The 17,590-nt window shown below is 42.4% G+C and overlaps 4 protein-coding genes across 4 annotated transcripts; 2 read left to right on the top strand and 2 right to left on the bottom strand.

Annotated features, from left to right (window-relative positions):
• Positions 1 to 480: 480 nt before the first annotated feature.
• Positions 481 to 3,225, top strand: LOC107460494 (uncharacterized). Its single transcript, XM_021124980.2, has 3 exons — positions 481 to 1,075; positions 1,314 to 2,189; positions 2,402 to 3,225. The coding sequence occupies exons 1-3, from the start codon at positions 481 to 483 to the stop codon at positions 3,223 to 3,225; spliced, it is 2,295 nt and encodes a 764-aa protein (XP_020980639.2).
• A 1,123-nt stretch (positions 3,226 to 4,348) lies between these two features.
• Positions 4,349 to 5,170, bottom strand: LOC110280159 (uncharacterized). Its single transcript, XM_021140770.2, has 2 exons — positions 4,745 to 5,170; positions 4,349 to 4,583 (listed from the first exon to the last, which is right to left on the bottom strand). The coding sequence occupies exons 1-2, from the start codon at positions 5,124 to 5,126 to the stop codon at positions 4,426 to 4,428; spliced, it is 540 nt and encodes a 179-aa protein (XP_020996429.1). The 5' UTR covers positions 5,127 to 5,170; the 3' UTR covers positions 4,349 to 4,425.
• Positions 5,171 to 5,232: 62 nt separating this feature from the next.
• LOC127740511 (serine/threonine-protein phosphatase 7 long form homolog) lies at positions 5,233 to 6,370 on the bottom strand. The gene is made up of 4 exons (XM_052251522.1): positions 5,826 to 6,370; positions 5,661 to 5,751; positions 5,331 to 5,540; positions 5,233 to 5,253 (listed from the first exon to the last, which is right to left on the bottom strand). Exons 1-4 carry the CDS (start codon positions 6,368 to 6,370, stop codon positions 5,233 to 5,235), a joined length of 867 nt encoding a protein of 288 aa, XP_052107482.1.
• A 1,215-nt stretch (positions 6,371 to 7,585) lies between these two features.
• Positions 7,586 to 8,844, top strand: LOC107460502 (serine/arginine-rich SC35-like splicing factor SCL28). Its single transcript, XM_016078870.1, has 2 exons — positions 7,586 to 7,669; positions 8,371 to 8,844. The coding sequence occupies exons 1-2, from the start codon at positions 7,586 to 7,588 to the stop codon at positions 8,842 to 8,844; spliced, it is 558 nt and encodes a 185-aa protein (XP_015934356.1).
• Positions 8,845 to 17,590: the final 8,746 nt, after the last annotated feature.

The raw sequence follows: 17,590 nt of genomic DNA, 5'->3' as shown, positions 1-17,590 counted from the left end.
GGAGAAATGAAAATTTATGCTACATGAAATCGCACATTGCGATTTGTATGATAAGGAGAAATGAGATTTTCTGCAGCTGAAATCGCACCCTCCGTTTAAAGTTGGGTGTGCTACAACGGTGCAACAAATCGCATGGTGCGAGTTGTAGGGGGTGGATGTTGGTAGGAACTCGCACCCTCCGTTTTGAGTGGGGATGAAGTTTATTCCAGGAAATTGAATAGGAAATCGCATGGTGCGATTTGAGTTGTAAATATTTAGCTGTGTCATGTTAACCTAGTCGATGGGTGCGAGTTCCTTAAAATGGTCCATATAAAAGCACGCAGTAAGGAAGTAGGTCACTCGCGTCTTCTTCTTCCCCAACTTGAACGGCCGCATACTCTTCTGTTTCTTCTTTCTTATTTCCTTATTATTATCTGGTGATTCAAAATTGAACTCTACTTGCCAAATCTATGTTCTTTTCTTTTTATATGTTTGAGAGAGATGAGTGACCGAGTATTATTAAAGGTGTATTATTTTGGTCAGATTTTACTACAAACTTCGGAAGGAGTAAAATTTATATGTGAAAAACCCTTAGATGTTGTTATTCCCTTTATCATCTCATTTGAAGAGCTGAAAGGGGTGATTTCTGAAGCCATTGATTCTGAGAGAGCAAGAAAGATATCATGTATTCTATACAGATATCCCATACAGGTATTTGGTGGATTCGTCCAGTTTCAAAGCAGATATGTGACGGACGAAGCGAGCATGCAAGAGATGTTTTCAATGTATATTGAAAACCGGGCTCAGATCTCCTTCATCGAGTTGTATATTGAGTTTGAACAATCTGAGGCCGACCGAAATATTCTACGAGAAGATTATAATACTGACAGCGAAGAAGAGTTCGAAAGTAACTACCAGTTTGTTGGTCCAGATGGAGATGGAGGTGAAGATCAAGGTGAAGGAGCTACGGCGCCAGATGTAACAGAGGTGGCAAATGCACTCGCAAACGATGAGCCGTTTGAGGAGCCATCATTCATGCGAGTTTTGGATTTGGAAGCCATGCATGTTCCGGAGTTTCCGGGATATATGACTGCAGGTAGGTAAAATTTACATGAGTTTGTAAATATCATTCGCAGTTAACGGTTAAAATCCAGTGAACCGGACCGGTTAGGTTCCGGTTCATGTCGTGCGACGGTCGAACCGGCCTTTATGGTCTAATTTTTACATGACTTGCTGGTGTTTTTGTTTTAATTAGAGTGACATAATAAGGTGTTGTCAGATTTGTAATATATGTCTCTTTATTTGATTTTTCCTATGCTGGTTGTCAAATGCAGAGATTCCTATTGTCGCAGATGGTGAGTTTGCCGTTGGTATGGAGTTCGGTTCGAGGGAAGCTGTTATTAAGGCGATAAAAGAGTATACCATACGACGAAGTGTAGACTACCGGGTGTATGAGTCTGAGCCGTTGACATTTTATGCCAAGTGTACGCAGTACGGATCAGGGTGTGATTGGCTTATCAGGGTTAGCATGATCAGCAGGAAGTACTGTTGGGTTATAAGGAGGTATAATGGTAGTCACACATGTACCCGAGCCATGATTTCACAGGACCATTCGAAGCTGGATTCTCTCACAATTGCAGAAGCGATAAAGCCATTGGTTGAGGCGGACCCGTCCTTAAAGGTAAAGTCGGTTATAGCAGAAGTGCAATCGAAGTTTAACTACACCATTAGTTATCGGAAAGCATGGCTGGCTAAGCAAAGGGCAGTAGAAAAAATATTTGGAGGTTGGGAAGCATCGTATGAAGCGTTGCCTATATGGTTTGAGGCCATGTGTCATAAGGAGCCATCAACTGTTATCCATTTTGAGACTATGCCTGCATATCAAGGCGATGACTTGGTGGGTGATATTCGAATACTGCATCGAGTATTTTGGAGTTATTACCCCTGTATTAGGGCATTCAGACACTGTAAACCAGTTGTCCAGGTGGATGGGACTCACTTGTATGGAAAGTATAAGGGTTGTCTGCTAGTGGCAGTTTCACAAGATGGGAACAACAATATTGTCCCAATTGCGTTTGCTGTTGTGGAGGGAGAGACTTCTGATGCATGGCACTTTTTCCTAAGTAACCTTCGTCAACATGTTGTCACTCGGGATGGTATTGGTCTAATATCCGACCGACACGAATCCATCAATGCAGCTGTGGAGCGCAGTAATGGAGCTTGGTCACCTCCTAGAGCTTTTCATATGTTTTGCATCAGGCATATTGAGTCAAACTTTCTGCGAAAATTCAAGGCACCGTACCTCTAAAAATTGGTCGTCAACATTGGTAACCATTTACTAAATTTAGTTATGTTATTAATAGATTCCACCATCACGCGATTTCTTTCGACAGCTAATTTTTTTTTTTTTGCTTTCCTCCAGGATATTCAAGGACGGTGCGGGAGTACGAACTGCGATACCAGCGATTGCGGGAACGGGGCGAAGCGTATACAGACTGGTTAAACCGAATTCCTCGCGAGCAGTATGCATTGGCATTTGACGGTGGATACCGATGGGGGCACATGACGACGAATCTTGTGGAATGCATCAATTCAGTGTTGAAGGGTGCACGCAATCTGCCTATAACTGCTCTTGTGAAGGCAACATTCTACAGGCTAAACGAGTTGTTCACCCGAAAAAGAGCGGAGGCAGAAGCGCGGATTAGTGCTGGCCATGTGTTCTCTGATGTCGTGACCTCGAAGTTGCATGCAAACCAGCTTGCATCGGGAAACATTCAGGTCAGTTGCTTTGACCGCCTGAATGAGGTCTTTGAGGTGCGTGAGATGCCAAGTGGAATGGAATTTGCAGTTGATCTACGAGGACTTCGATGTGACTGCGGTGAGTTCCAGGTGGATCGGATCCCTTGCAGACATGTGTTCGCTTGTTGTGCTAACCAACGACTGGATTGGAAACTATATGTCCATGATGTGTATAAGATGGACCAGATTCGGCGGGTGTACCGAGCAAGGTTTAGGCCACTAGGTAATCCTACAACATGGCCAGCTTACAATGGACCTCGGTTCGTACCGAATCCGTACCTTAGACGCGTCACGAAAGGTCACCCCAAGATGACCCGCTTCTTGAATGAGATGGACACGCGAATGTTACGTCGTCCTAGGCGATGTAGGCTATGTGGAGCTGAGGGACATAGTCGTAGCAGATGCCGTCAGTCATCTGGTGCAAATGCCGGCGAAAATGCTCAGTAGATTCACAGTCTCAGATGATATGATATGCGTAGCATTATATAGCATGGCATAAGTTGACAATGTGATTTAAATTGACCTGATAAATCTAACATTGTATAATATCACTCGGAAACTCGTATTTATGTAACATTGCATGACGTTTTTATTTTGCTTTTATGTTAAATTAGTAACTATTTTTAACTTATAATAATTTGGTAAGTAATTAATATGTATTATATTAATATCTACTACAAGTATTTATTAATATGTATTATTTATTAATATCTACTACTTAACAACACCAAATATTATATATGCTCGAAAAATAAAGTTGCTATTTTTATTCATCTCTTTAATGGAGAACCATCAACCATGTGTTAAAGTATTAATGGAATCTAATTGAATAAGTAGAAAACCTAGTTGGAATCTCAGTAGCAGTTTGGATCAGAGAATGTGTATGTTCTATTTCACTTAAAGCTTTTAAAGATTGTTATGTTTATTTCTTATATGTATTTTTTAATTACTATATCCACGTATGTGTTGTGCATTCCATGAACTGACTTTAAACAAAAATTCCACTTAACTAATAAAAAATAAAAAATCGGATAAAAAATTATTGAAGAAGGTAAGCTCGTCAACAAAACAAAATTATTATTAGCAAGATTAATTATGGTAGCATTATTAAAATTTAATTTACTTACTGAATTCAATAACTATATATACATATTCTTTCTAGATAGAGCCTATATAATAAATTATATTTTCCATATAAAAAAGAAGTGACTCCAGTAATTCTATTTAACACCTGTAGCATGTAGACACATGAAATATATTTCATAATAAATTCATGGATACTCTAAAGGTACAATAGATATCTTAGCAGCCTCCAAGTCAGTAGTACCTAATGTCCAAAACAAGTTCAAATCTGGCTAAACAAAATCGAAATGCTTAAAACTTAAATAAATAAATTAGTACCTAATGTCCAAAACATACAAATTATTCTAAACATAGTCGACATGCTTAAAACTTAAATAAATACATTAGTACCTAATGTCCAAAACATATAAATTATTCTAAACATAGTCGACATGCTTAAAACTTAAATAAATACATTAGTACCTAATGTCCAAAACATACAAATTATTCTAAACAAAGTCGACAGGCTTAAAACTTAAATAAATACATTAGTACCTAATGTCCAAAACATACAATACACCACAACTACTTTCTAATTGACCACTTTACATCGTTCACCAATTTCTTGCATTTCTTGGCCGCCTTTTTGAAAACAGATGGAGTGTATCGATTAGCGCTACGACGTGGGGGATCAATCCTAAGGTTGTAACCTTTGGCTTGGTCATCCGGAGTGCGGGCCTGACCTGTTCACAATAATATATAAACAATTAAATATAGTACAGTAGGTTCTCAAGTCAACAAAGATACCACATATTATCCAAGAATACACAAACAAATATACCATTTATGACCACACAATAAATAACTACCCTATCATGTAAAGCAAAATACAAAATATGAATACCATCATTACGGGACTCTTCGTCCTCATCGAACTCCTCTATTTCATCGTCCTCATCATCATCTTCGGCATCCGGGTTGTCCGCTATATACGCATCGGTCTCCTGCTGGAGTGTGTTATCATTTTCCTCAATGAGTCCCATGGAAACAACGTACGGATTTTGGCTATTAAAAACTCCGCGTCCACCGTCACTCCTACTAGAGTCAACAGATACAAATCCTCCAGATGCAACCGATGAAGTATGGCCTGGATACCTCGCATCCAACGAATGCCTCCCTGGCATTAACTCATTTTGATGGCCAAATTGAGACTGTCCTCCTTCTCCAGCCATAAGCCCAAGCAACTGGCTAAAAGAACCGCCTTCGCCTGGATCAAACTGTGACATACCCCAATGTTGTTGATGATGCGTAAATGATGGGTTGAAGTGTGACTGCGGTACATACTGGCCTGAGAACTGAGGTTGTTCTTGTGGAAGCGGAGGCATGGGAAGCTCAGAAAGAACGTAGTGATACCTGTTTGTCCAATGCATAACCCAACTTGAATGAGTCGGTGTTGTGGCCCAGTTAAGATTCTTAGGACCAGTCAGTACTTCTCCATGCGCCTTGTCAAGACTCTGCTCCTGCTGAGGTACTTCCTGAACGAAACCGAACTGTCGCCTGTACCTGTCGGTAGCATGCCACTCGATACATTCAAATGACACCAACGGGACAGTAGCAGACCACACAACCGATTGCATATAGATCTCAGGAGGAATTATGTTAGGATCCACGCGATCCACAGCATACGCAACCCACACAAACTGAAAAAAAAATAAAGGAAATTCATGACTACAACCCACATAACAGTCTCATCATCTTTGGTTCATAAGATTTACACAGGCCCTAAATAGGAAAGTAATACTACTTTAATAAATACTCACCTCGCCTTCCTGAAGTTCATCAAAGGCCTTCCTAAAGTCAGCTAGCTTCATATATCTATATCGTCGGTCACCCCGCTCCCAGTTCCGCCACCTTATACGATACATTTAATGTTGATAATTGAGTTATAAATATAAATAAAGTGGTACATTTAAAAATTATATTACCTGTTTGCTAGCGGGAAACTGCGGGGCTCCCTAGGAACCGGCGATAGATATGGGAGCCGCATCCAAGCCCAACCGAGAAGAAGTGTTAGTGGGCCATCTATGCCTTTACAGTCAACTCGAGATGCCCGGCATAATGCCCTATAGAGGTGTGCTAGGCATGCAGATCCCCAACTGTATTGTATAATACTACCAAATTCACGTAGCAATGGAAGAAACTTCCAGTGCACACCTGCTGCACCTGATTTATCCCCAAACAAGATCGTCCCGATAAGCAACATAATGTGGCATTTGACATACCTCTGTATACCAACTTCATCAGTCAAGGGTAAATTTTCTTTAAGGTCCCGAAGCCAACTCAATTTAATGCAACTGCCTCTACACTCCGACTTACGCGGTGCAACTCCGAATTGATGCAAACACTCAGCCTCCAACGCTTCGAAACTACTCAATGTCATCCCTGTAACTGGAAGTCCGTCCGTTGGAAGACCAAGTATTAGAGCAACGTCTTCAAGAGTGACGGCACATTCACCAATGCCTTTTGACATTGGACTACCCCAATCTGTGATGCATGGTAAAAGCCAGTAAGTCGTAGCTGCTCCTCTACCCTATCATTGTACCGATCCGGAGGAACAGGATGCTCACATGTCAACATTCTTAACTTCTGCAAAGTTCATAACAAAGTATTACTCAACTTCTTAACACTTACTAGGTTACTACTAAAATAAAAATATTTTATACCACAACAACTATTGATAATAATGATAACTAATACATAAATACCTAATCAAATCTCTCCACAGTAACACATTTATCTTGAATAATATGTAATAATACCCACTAACCACCTACTACTGCATATACCATTAGTTAACTAAAGATATTTCACTGAATTATAAAAAACATTTATAACAATCACTCTATGCCTAAATTCTTTTTGGAACATCATTCATACTAACTAATTAATAGTTTCCCAAACTAAGACTAACTCACAACAACAAGAACATTTACCTTCATTCATTACAATATACCTACTTAATAATTTAAATAGAATTATAAAAATTAAATTAAACCTATTTTCAAAATTAAATTAAACCGTTGGGGCTCCAATTTTTTTTTTAATTTCCTTATATTTATATTTAAACATAAACATAACTATAAAAATTAAATTAAACCTATTCTCAATATTAGTTACAATTATAACCGTTGGGGGTCCAATTTTTTTAATTTCCTTATATTTATATTTAAACATAAACATAACTATAATAATAATACAAAACATTCAAAATTCACATTCTAAAATTTCCGTGCTCTCTATAAAAAACGTCCCAAACTTACTAAATAATAACAATAATTTCACTAACAATAATACTTATATTCTAAAAATTAATTCCAAAAATTCTATAAATCTTAAAAAATACATATAAATCCTAAAAAATAGTAATAATCATTCTATCCTATGGATATTTCTAATTTGCACTTCTAATAACAACAATCATAACAAATAAATATTTTACATTAATACTTTTAAATAAAAAAATTTAAAAACCTTAAAAAAAAACTTACATAATCAGAGTGACTGAGATAATGCATGATATGAAGCTCAGGTCGATCAACATCTCTAGTTTTATTTTTTTTTGGGCATTCTTTCATGTATTGAAACATGCAGAAATGAGAGGAGGAAGATGAATAACAATGGGGGCTTCAGGTTTGAAAACGAAAGCTGGGAGAGTGATGTCTCAGAGGGTGAGAGAAGTTAATGCATGAGTGAGGGAGCTGTTATAAGGGCACCGAATTGGGGTGGCTCCTGCTACGCGACACGTGTCTTCGGTGGTGGCAATCGCACGGTCAGATTTGCTGGACGGAACTCGCACGGTGAGATTTGCTTAGTGGAACTCGCACGGTGCGAGTTGGGTGGTCACTGACACCACACTCTCGTCATTTCCCTCCCTCCCCCATAACGGCGTCTGTTAGAAGTTCCGGTACCATATTGAAATTAAAAAGCCACGATAAGATTTGCTTAATTTTTAGAATAGTAAAACTATTCTTCATGCAATACAGGCGCATTAAGTGTGTTTCCTGTTCACTTAGATATTGTTTTATAAATATGGTCTTTTTTTATTAAGTAAATTGAAAAGACATTTTGCGTCTGCTCTTGTGTCAGTTGTGTGTAAATAATTCTTTTACTACATTAAGAATTAGATAAACTAAGGTCTACCATATCAACAAATTTAAATACCCACCAACAACCATATATGGCAAGAGTGGCAAAATCAATCCACAAAAATGTCTTAGCCATATTAAACACATGCATGCTAGAAGCCTAGAAGCATATGGTTTTCTAGTATATTTGACAAAGAATATTGGCACAAACAGTTGAAGGAGTAAAGGTTCATAGGGAATGAGAGATAGAGAGAGAGAGGGGGTGTGAAACACAGGGAGGGGTAGGCATAGGGAACATGACAAGGATCCAAGGGTTTGGAATCTAGAAGAGTATCGGCGGTTGGAGCATGAATCTTTTTCTGTCTTTGTGAGTAATCTACCGCAGGACATTTCCAAGAGGGAATTATTCCAATTGTTCAATTGGACGGGACGAATCAATGATATATATCTATCACGAAAACAAAAAAGTGAAAATATATACATGATTGCGTTCGTGCGATACACAACCAAAGGGGGAGCATTGAAGGCTGTTGCGGAAATGAATCATCAGAGACTGAGAGGGAAGATTCTGTTTGTGGAAGAGGCAAAATACAGAAGAATGTCAGGCACAATAACGACAAGCAATGTACGCGCGGAGGGGGACAAGCGACAAACCGCTACATGGCAGCCACGTAGGAAAGTTGCTGAGTCCGAGCCTGAGGCTCCTGAAAATAAGGAGCGGGAACAGGAAAGAGACAAAGATCCATATGGAAAGGGTCGGACAAAGAAAGTGAAAGTAGCAGTGGCAACAGAGAATCTGGATGGTTGCAGAGGAGCATTGTCGGGGGCGCGACCAAAGCCATTAACTTTGAATCTTTAAAGGAAATGATCGCAAAGAATGTGCCTAATGTTGTTCAGGTGCGGGAGATGGGCGCGTACAAAGCACTACTGACTTTTGACAGTGTACAGAACGCTGACGATGCCTACACCTTTAAAATGAATAGCCTCTTACAACTATTCCATAGAGTGTGGCGATGGGAGGAATCGGAACATAGTGAGACTCGAAGGGTGTGGTTGGAATGTTTTGGGGTTCCGCTACACGCTTGGTCAGTTAACACCTTTAGGACGATAGGAGGCCAATGGGGTGAGGTCGTTGGTTGTGCTAGAGAAATGGAAATGTGCAGCTCTTTCACTGTAGGTTGTGTTCAGATTGACACTTGCGTGATGGATGTGATTCAAGAGTGGGTCCACGTTACAGTTGGTACGGGAGGCTTCGATGTCCTAGTGAAGGAGGTTGGACATGAGGCGTGTAATCTGTTTTGCACCGGAAAATCTGAAAATGAACAGTCAAATATACAAGGGAATTCTGATAGCAAAAGCAACAGCGCCGGCAGAGATATACTACAGAATTCTGTTGCAGGGTCATTGCATGAAGGGATACAGGATGAAGATCGGTTGATGTTGGTTCCACGGGATGAGGAAGAAGATAAGGGCAGAATTGTAATTACAGACACAATTTTGAATGAATGGAATAATCACAATGCGCAGCGTAATCTGGGGGAAATCAAAACGTATCCGACATTTATTAAGGATAATCATTCTGTGCATGAATTGGGGGGAAGAGCCGTTATGCTCTATGAAGAGGATTCTGAAAAAACAGTAACTGGTGCTTTAATTGGGCTGGAAAGGGTGTCGGCCAAAATGGAACATGGGGACAGGCACCAAAGGTTGGGCCCAGGACTCCAAACCCACGAGCAAACGGACGCGGGTCATAATCCATGTGAAGCTGATTCGGGTCGGAGCCCAGAGGGAGACGCGGGTCGCGGTTCTCTTGCCCAGATCTCCACGGGAGAAGAGAGCGGCGCCATAGGAGAACTCCAACTCGCTGGAAGGCGGGCGGCGTTCAACGCGGGAGGTCGCGGTGAGGGTGGCCTCGGCGATAAGCTGGGTGGGCAGAGGATCCGCGCTGGGTCTATCCGCCTCCACACCACTGGAACTGATGCTGACGACGACGTGGGGAGGCAGGCGGTGACCAACGCGGTAGGTCGCGGTAACGGCTGCCACGGTGATAACCTGGATGGGCAGATGATGCGCGCTGGGGCTGTTCGAATCCAATCTCCCGGGACTGATTCTGACGACGACGCGGGGAGTGGAGTTGATGGTGGGGAAGGTGACTCCCCGGCGGCGGTGGATCAAGACATGAATGGCACCACAGTGGTAAGGAGAGAAGGACGAAACAAAATCCAGGAGAACAGCAGACATGGAAGCGCGGTTAAGTCTTATCACGCAGAGGGGAGGCATGGAGAACAAAGCACCAGACCAGAGAATGAAACCGGGAATGCCCAAATGCCACATATTTGCTGTGGGCGAACCGATAGGGTGATTTGCAGACAGTTTGAGGAAGAATTTGCAGAGACTGAACCGAACCAAGAAGGAAGGAGGAATGAGGTGGAAGCAAGCGAAAAGCAGCAAACCGATCTGGAGGAGCAGCTGGTAAAAAATAGAAAGACCTGGGAGCTGGGAAGCGAATCAGGAGCGATATTATACGATGAAGAAGATGACATCATGGCAATTTTACAAGCATAGAACGAAGAAATAGCTCGTAAAAAAAAGATGGCAAAGCAGAAAGCGAAAATGAGACGATGCAGACCCAAACATGCTAAACAGGTGTGTAAATCAATTTTAAAATGATTTTCAGTTCATGGAATGTAAGGGGGTTGAGGGGGGATGGAAAGTTGAGAATGGTAAAGGACCTAAGGAATAAACATAGACTACAAATGTTAGGTTTGATCGAAACTAAAAGGCAGTTAGTGACGAGATTTGATGTTGCCAGAATTTGGGGACAAGGTATTCCAGGTTGGGAATATGTAGGGTCTGACGGGGCGTCTGGTGGACTACTGCTAATGTGGGATGAGGAGATGTTCAGATTAAATAACTGTTATAAGGGAGAGAGGTGGTTGTGTGTTGAGGGAGTTATTTTAAAAAGTAGCTTCAACTGTGCGTTTGTTTTGGTCTATGTTGCACATGATAGAGATGAGAAGATTCAGGTATGGGAGGAGCTGAGTTATATAGCGGGGTTATGTCAGGTTCCGTGCTGTTTTATGGGAGATTTCAATGAAATAGTACATATAGAGGAACGAAGAGGCACTACTGGGCTGACACGGTCTGCGGAAGATTTTAAGCTTTGGATACAGGACATGAACTTAGTGGATTTGCCGCTCACTGATCGGAAGTTTACATGGTTTCGAGGATGTTCATGCAGTCGCATAGATAGAGTATTGGTTAGCTTGGAGTGGTTAGAAGAGTACCCAGAGGCACACATGAGAGGTGGACCAAGGGGTTTGTCAGACCATTGCCCGCTAATAGTGGAGGGTAGGAGGCTGAGAGGTGGTCCCAGGCTGTTCCGGAGCCTTGATTCATGGTTTACACATGAGGGATTTCGCAGAATGGTGAAGGAGGAATGGAGAGGATTGGGAGAACTACAATTCACAGATAAATTGAAGGCGCTGACAGAACCACTGAGAAGATGGCATAAGGCAAATTTTGGTGACATGGATAACAAGATTATAAAGTTTGAGGAAGAGATCAAGAGAATTGATGATATGGTCAGCAATGGAGTATATGATGGAACATTAGAGGCTAGAAGAAAGGCATTGGTTAAGTGCTGTGAGCGATGGTATGTGAGGAAAGAAGTACATTGGAAGCAGATGTCGCGGTCTAGGCACGTGAATGATATGGACAGAAATACAAGATACTTCCACAATATAGCTTCAGCTAGAAGGCGGAACAATAGGATTGATAATCTTGTTATCAACGGCAGGTTGGTTCGGAATCAGGCTAGAATAAAGGTTGCTATCAGAGAGTTTTATAAGGACTTATACCATCAGGAAGACTCTCCTATGATGGGGTTCAGGGATGGCCTGGTGGTTCGAATAGGTGAGGAGGATGCTAGGGCTCTAGAAGTGATACCGTCGCCAGAGGAAATCAGAGAGGCCGTCTGGGACTGTGAGTCCTCCAAAGCGCCAGGGTGTGACGGATACAACATGAACTTCATCAAGCGATGTTGGGATGAGATTGGCCCTGAGTTCACAGCTGCAGTGTTGGGGTTTTTCCAGACGACCAGGTTGCCGAAGGATGCCAATATCACTTGGGTGGCGTTGGCACCTAAATTCATAGGTGCGAAGGAGATTAAAGACTTGCGACCTATCAGTATGGTGGGGTGTGTGTATAAGGTTATCTCAAAGGTGCTAGTTAGGAGGATGAGGTCAGTGATGCCAGCATTGGTAGGAGAGACTCAGAGTGCGTTTGTACAGGGAAGGAAAATCCATGATGGGGCGCTTATTGCGTGTGAAACAGTCAGTTGGCTTAAACTGAGGAAAAAAGAGGCTGCCCTAATTAAGCTTGACTTCCAAAAAGCATATGACAGGGTTAAGTGGAGCTTTGTAAACATTGTTCTGCAGAAGATGGGTTTTGGGCATACATGGAGAGCATGGGTGATGGAGTGTGTAGCCACTGCGTCAATGTCGGTACTGATAAATGGATCGCCATCTAAGCCTTTCAACATGGAAAGAGGGTTGAGACAAGGGGACCCACTATCTCCGTTCCTGTTTGTACTGGTGGTGGATGTGTTGCATCGAATGATTGGAGAGGCAGTCAGAAATGGTCGTATATCACCATTACTGGTTGGTAGAGATAGTGTAGCATTGTCACATCTTCAGTTTGCTGATGACACTATTCTCTTTTGCCCACCAGAAGAGGAGACTATAAAGAATTACAAGAGGCTTCTGAGAGTCTTCGAGTTGATGTCAGGCCTGAGTATCAATTTTGATAAGTCTAGTTTGATTCCAATTAATTGTGAGGAGCAATGGGTCGATCGTATGTGTAACTTACTGGGGTGTAAGGGGGATGCCCTCCCAGTCAAATACCTTGGAATATCTCTAGGAGCTAATCCGAGGTTGGTGAAGACATGGAAGCCTATCATAGATAAGGTGGAGGAGAAACTCAGCCTGTGGAAGGCCAAGGTGCTAAACAAAGCTGGGAAGTTAGTTCTTATCAAATCTGTGTTGAACAGTCTGCCAGTGTACTATTTGAGCTTGTTCAAGATGCCGAAAGCTGTTGCTGAGAAACTGATTTCGTTGCAGAGAAGATTCCTGTGGAGCTCAGAAGAGGGTAGGACTGGTATGGCATTAGTAAGGTGGGAAGTGGTACAGGCACCGAAGAAGTTAGGTGGGCTGGGAGTTGGAGATGCTGTGGTTCGCAACACAGCGCTGCTGTTTAAGTGGTGGTGGCGATTTGCTAAGGAGGATTGCCCACTGTGGAAAAAAGTTGTAGTTTCTTGTCATAACCTAAACCCTAATGAGCCTCTGTTGACTCATAACCCGCCTACTAGAGGAGGACCATGGAAGGATATTTGCCAGTTACATATCAGGAACCAACCTTTAAGGGATAAGATGATCACAGGCCTGTCCATGGAGGTTGGGGATGGATGTAGGACACGATTTTGGGAGGATGCATGGGTGCTTGGTGGACCTCTGAAGAACCGGTTCCCGAGGCTTTTCTCTATTTCAAACCAGTGTGGATCCTTTATAGGGAACTGTGGGTTTTGGGATGGGTTTGAGTGGATTTGGAACTTCCAATGGAGGCGAGAGCTCTTCCAATGGGAGTTGGAACTCCTGAGTGCGTTGCATGAGATCTTGAGACCTGTGAAATTAGTTCATAACAGAGAGGATAGAGTGGTGTGGAAATATGATAGGCGAGGTGTTTTTACAACTAACTCATTTGTGCAGGTGATGCAGGAGGAACTGATACCAGCAGAGGTAACTAGTTACAACTTTGCCAGAACTGTCTGGAAGGGGTTGGTCCCGCCTAGAGTGGAGCTGTTTGTCTGGTTTGTTCTGATAGGAAGAGTGAATACAAAGGACAGGTTGAGCCGGTTTGGAATCATCAGTCAAGAAGATGTTACTTGTGTTATGTGTAACAACGAGGTGGAGGATGTACATCACTTGTTTTTAGGGTGTGTATTCGCCTGGCAGGTATGGAGTGCTTGGATCTCAGCCTTTGGCCGACGTTGGTCTTACCCGGGATCGATGAAAGAACACTTTCTTAGTTGGACAGAAGAACCGAGGAGGGTGGAAGAGCGAAACCACCGGTTGAGGTGTTTCTGCACAGTTGTCTGGAACTTATGGCTGGAAAGAAATAGACGGATTTTTCAGCAAACAAGCAAAGGAGTTGAAGAAATCATCAACATGTCCTCAGATAGTACAAACGAGTGGAGCGGTGGGGATCCCTTTAGTTGTTGATGGCTATGCCGGAGATGACATGGGGACGGATTTGTATTTTTGCTCTGTTTATTTTTGTTTAGTTCATGTTAGTTGTGACACTCTGCTTGCTCCACTTCTATTGTGTTGAGCTGTTTGCTTTCAAAAAAAAGTATATTTGACAAAGACATTATTTACAACTATTGTATTTCATGATGACAACCAACATCTAGAATTGGAATAAAGCATTTTATGATTAGAAGTTGGATTATCTTCTGCATAACTGAATAGAAACTGTAGCTTCTCGATATCCTCAGCCAAATTCTTCAATATCCTCGGCAAACAAACTACAAATCGAGAACAAGTCTACCACTTCAAATCATGTCGATATTCTTGTGTAACGGAAATCAAAATCTCAATCCTAATAACAAACCCCAACAAAACCGAACATTACTCGAGTATTCACCTAACGAACATAGACCACCTTGAGATTCATTTAAACAGACGAGCACGACTCGTCAAAGGGGTAGAGAAGAAGCACGAACAATCAGTGGATCATTGAAGATACTGAGCAATCATTCCCACTCCTTATTTCTTAGTTTTATTTCTTAACTTTATTTCTTTTAACTTCTTAATTCTCGAGCTGACTTGAGCGTCGGAGTCCTTTTTGCAGGTTCCACGCCGAGGTCAACAGTTCTCAGGAGAACGCTTCCGAGTCTTCCTCAAACCGCATTGCCGATCAAGCTTCAGAAGCATACTCTGGATGGAACAATTGGCGCCCACCGTGGGGCCTCGATTCTCTCATTCACAAGTTTACTCCCATACACCTTGTGCTCTTTTTTGCTTTTCAGGAACTGAAGCACGACGGATCAATCGGGCACTCAACAGCATCCCCATGCTGGTCCCGACCTCGTGGCAGCAAACACCGCACTGCTTGCAGAGAATCAGCGGATGGCCGAGCTATTAGCCACTCTGCAAAATAAAGGCGAAAGAAAAAATGTCAACAAGAAAGTGAACGCCGACCAACAAGAAGAACACCAATCAGAATCCAATGCTAAGACAGAGGATAAAACTCCGAAAACAGGGAGGCGGCGAGCTAACCCCTTTTCTGAAGAAATTATGAGTTTTAAAATGCCTCCAAACTTCACACTCCCTATGACTCTGGTACCTTATAAAGGGATCGGAGATCCTAAGATTCATGTTACCAAATTTGAGTCTATGATGTTTCTCAATAGTGACTCCGATCCCATATTATGTCGTTCTTTTCCTACTTTTTTAGATGGTACTGCGCTGTTGTGGTTTTTCAATTTGCCTGCAAGTTTGATAACAAGCTTTGATGATTTCTCTAAGTTGTTCATTAATCAGTTCGCGGCCTCCAAAATTTATGTACGGGACTCAGACTACCTTAGCACTATTAAACAAGGACCACACGAGAGCCTAAAAGACTATATGACCCGCTTTACTACGGCAGCTATGGAGATTCTCGACCTTAATCCCGAAGTACAACTGCATGCCATAAAAAGCGGCTTACGACCAGGAAAATTTTAGGAAGCCATAGCAGTGGCGAAGCCAAAGACACTGGATGAGTTCCAAGAAAAGGCAACCAGACAGATTGAAATAGAAGAGTTGCGAGAAACTCGGTGGAATGAAAGGCAGCCGAACAGAAGGGATGAGGATAAACCAATTGCCAGAGACACTAAGAAACCTTTCAAGCTAACGCCGAAGTATGATTCGTACACGAGATTCAACGCCCAGAGAGAAGACATCATCAAGGAGATACGACACAACAAACTAATAAAGCCACCAAGCAGAGCCGGCTTATATCAAGCCAGCAATATGTGGACAAATCCAAACGCTGCACCTTTCACCAAAAGTTCGGCCACACAACTGATGAATGTGTGGTCGCCAAAGACCTATTGGAGAGACTAGCAAGACAAGGGCACCTGGACAAATACATCAGTAGCAAAGTGAGGACGACTTCAGACGACTCTAACGACCGACGCCAAGAGCGAGCTCCACACACCTCAGACAAAGCCAGACCCCAACCCCCACCAACCAGGGGAATTATCAATTGCATCTCAGGAGGATTCACAAGCGGCGGTCAAACAAGCTCGGCACGAAAGCGCCGATACAGGGACATGCTAACACTCCAGCGGACAGCCGATGTGTTGACCATCAAACCAAGAATACCCAACATATCTTTCAAACAGTCAGACTATCAAACAAACTCCGATAATCTGGATGACCCCGTAGTAATCTCTATTCAAGCAGGGGACCTCCAAGTAAAAAAAGCTCTCCTTGACCCCGACAGTAGTGCCGACGTCCTCTTCTATTCAACCTTCAACAGGATGAAGCTCAGTGAACGAACTTTGCTACCATCCTTAGGAGAACTAATCGGATTCTTGGGATAATGCGTATCCATCCTCGGCAGCATCTGGCTGAAAATGACCTTAGGAGAACATCCCATGAACAAAACAAAGGATATGCAGTTCCTAGTAGTCAATTGCACTAGCCCTTATAATATCATTCTGGGTAGACCCTTCCTAAATTCTTTTGGTGCCATTGTTTCCACGCTCCACTTGTGTGTCAAATTTCAGGTACAAGAGGACCAGATAGTCACCATACATTCCGACCACATTGAAGCTCGCAAGTGTTACAATGAGAGCTTAAAAATAAGAACACACATCCAACAAAGAGCCGAGCTGACTCAAGGATCATATAACATCGCTAACATCTCGGGTACCGCCGAACTTGACCCAAGATGAGACCTCCATGACAAACCAACACCAACATTAACCATTACACTCACATCGGCTCTTCTCTTCTTTCAGGAACAAAACAGAAGATAATGAACCTACTCCGGCATAATGCCGACCTTTTTGCCTGGACACCAGCAGATATGCCCGGCATCGAACCGAGCCTTATATGCCACAAATTACAAATTGACCCAAGAGCACGACCAGTGTCCCAAAAGAAGCGCAACATGGGAGACGAGAAACGTGCAGCATGTCTCGAAGAAACCGAGAAGCTCCTCCGAGCAGGGTTCATAGAAGAGCTCCAATTCACAACATGGCTATCAAACGTAGTTATGGTAAGAAAAGCCTCAGGTAAGTGGCGAATGTGCGTTGATTTTACTAACTTGAATAAAGCATGCCCTAAAGACGCTTATCCACTCCCATGCATAGATAAACTCGTAGATAATTCATCAGGATACAATGTTTTAAGCTTTCTAGATGCATACTCTGGATATAACCAGATATTAATGCATCCAAAAGATAAGGACAAGACAGCTTTCATAACTGAATTAGGAAATTATTGTTATACTATTATGCCTTTTGGACTTAAGAATGCAGGGGCTACCTACCAACG

Source organism: Arachis duranensis, chromosome 1 (assembly GCF_000817695.3).
Source record: "Arachis duranensis cultivar V14167 chromosome 1, aradu.V14167.gnm2.J7QH, whole genome shotgun sequence".
Taxonomy (NCBI): Eukaryota; Viridiplantae; Streptophyta; class Magnoliopsida; order Fabales; family Fabaceae; genus Arachis; species Arachis duranensis.
Note: the sequence above shows the minus strand (reverse complement) of the source record. Positions and strands in the feature narration are given on the sequence as shown.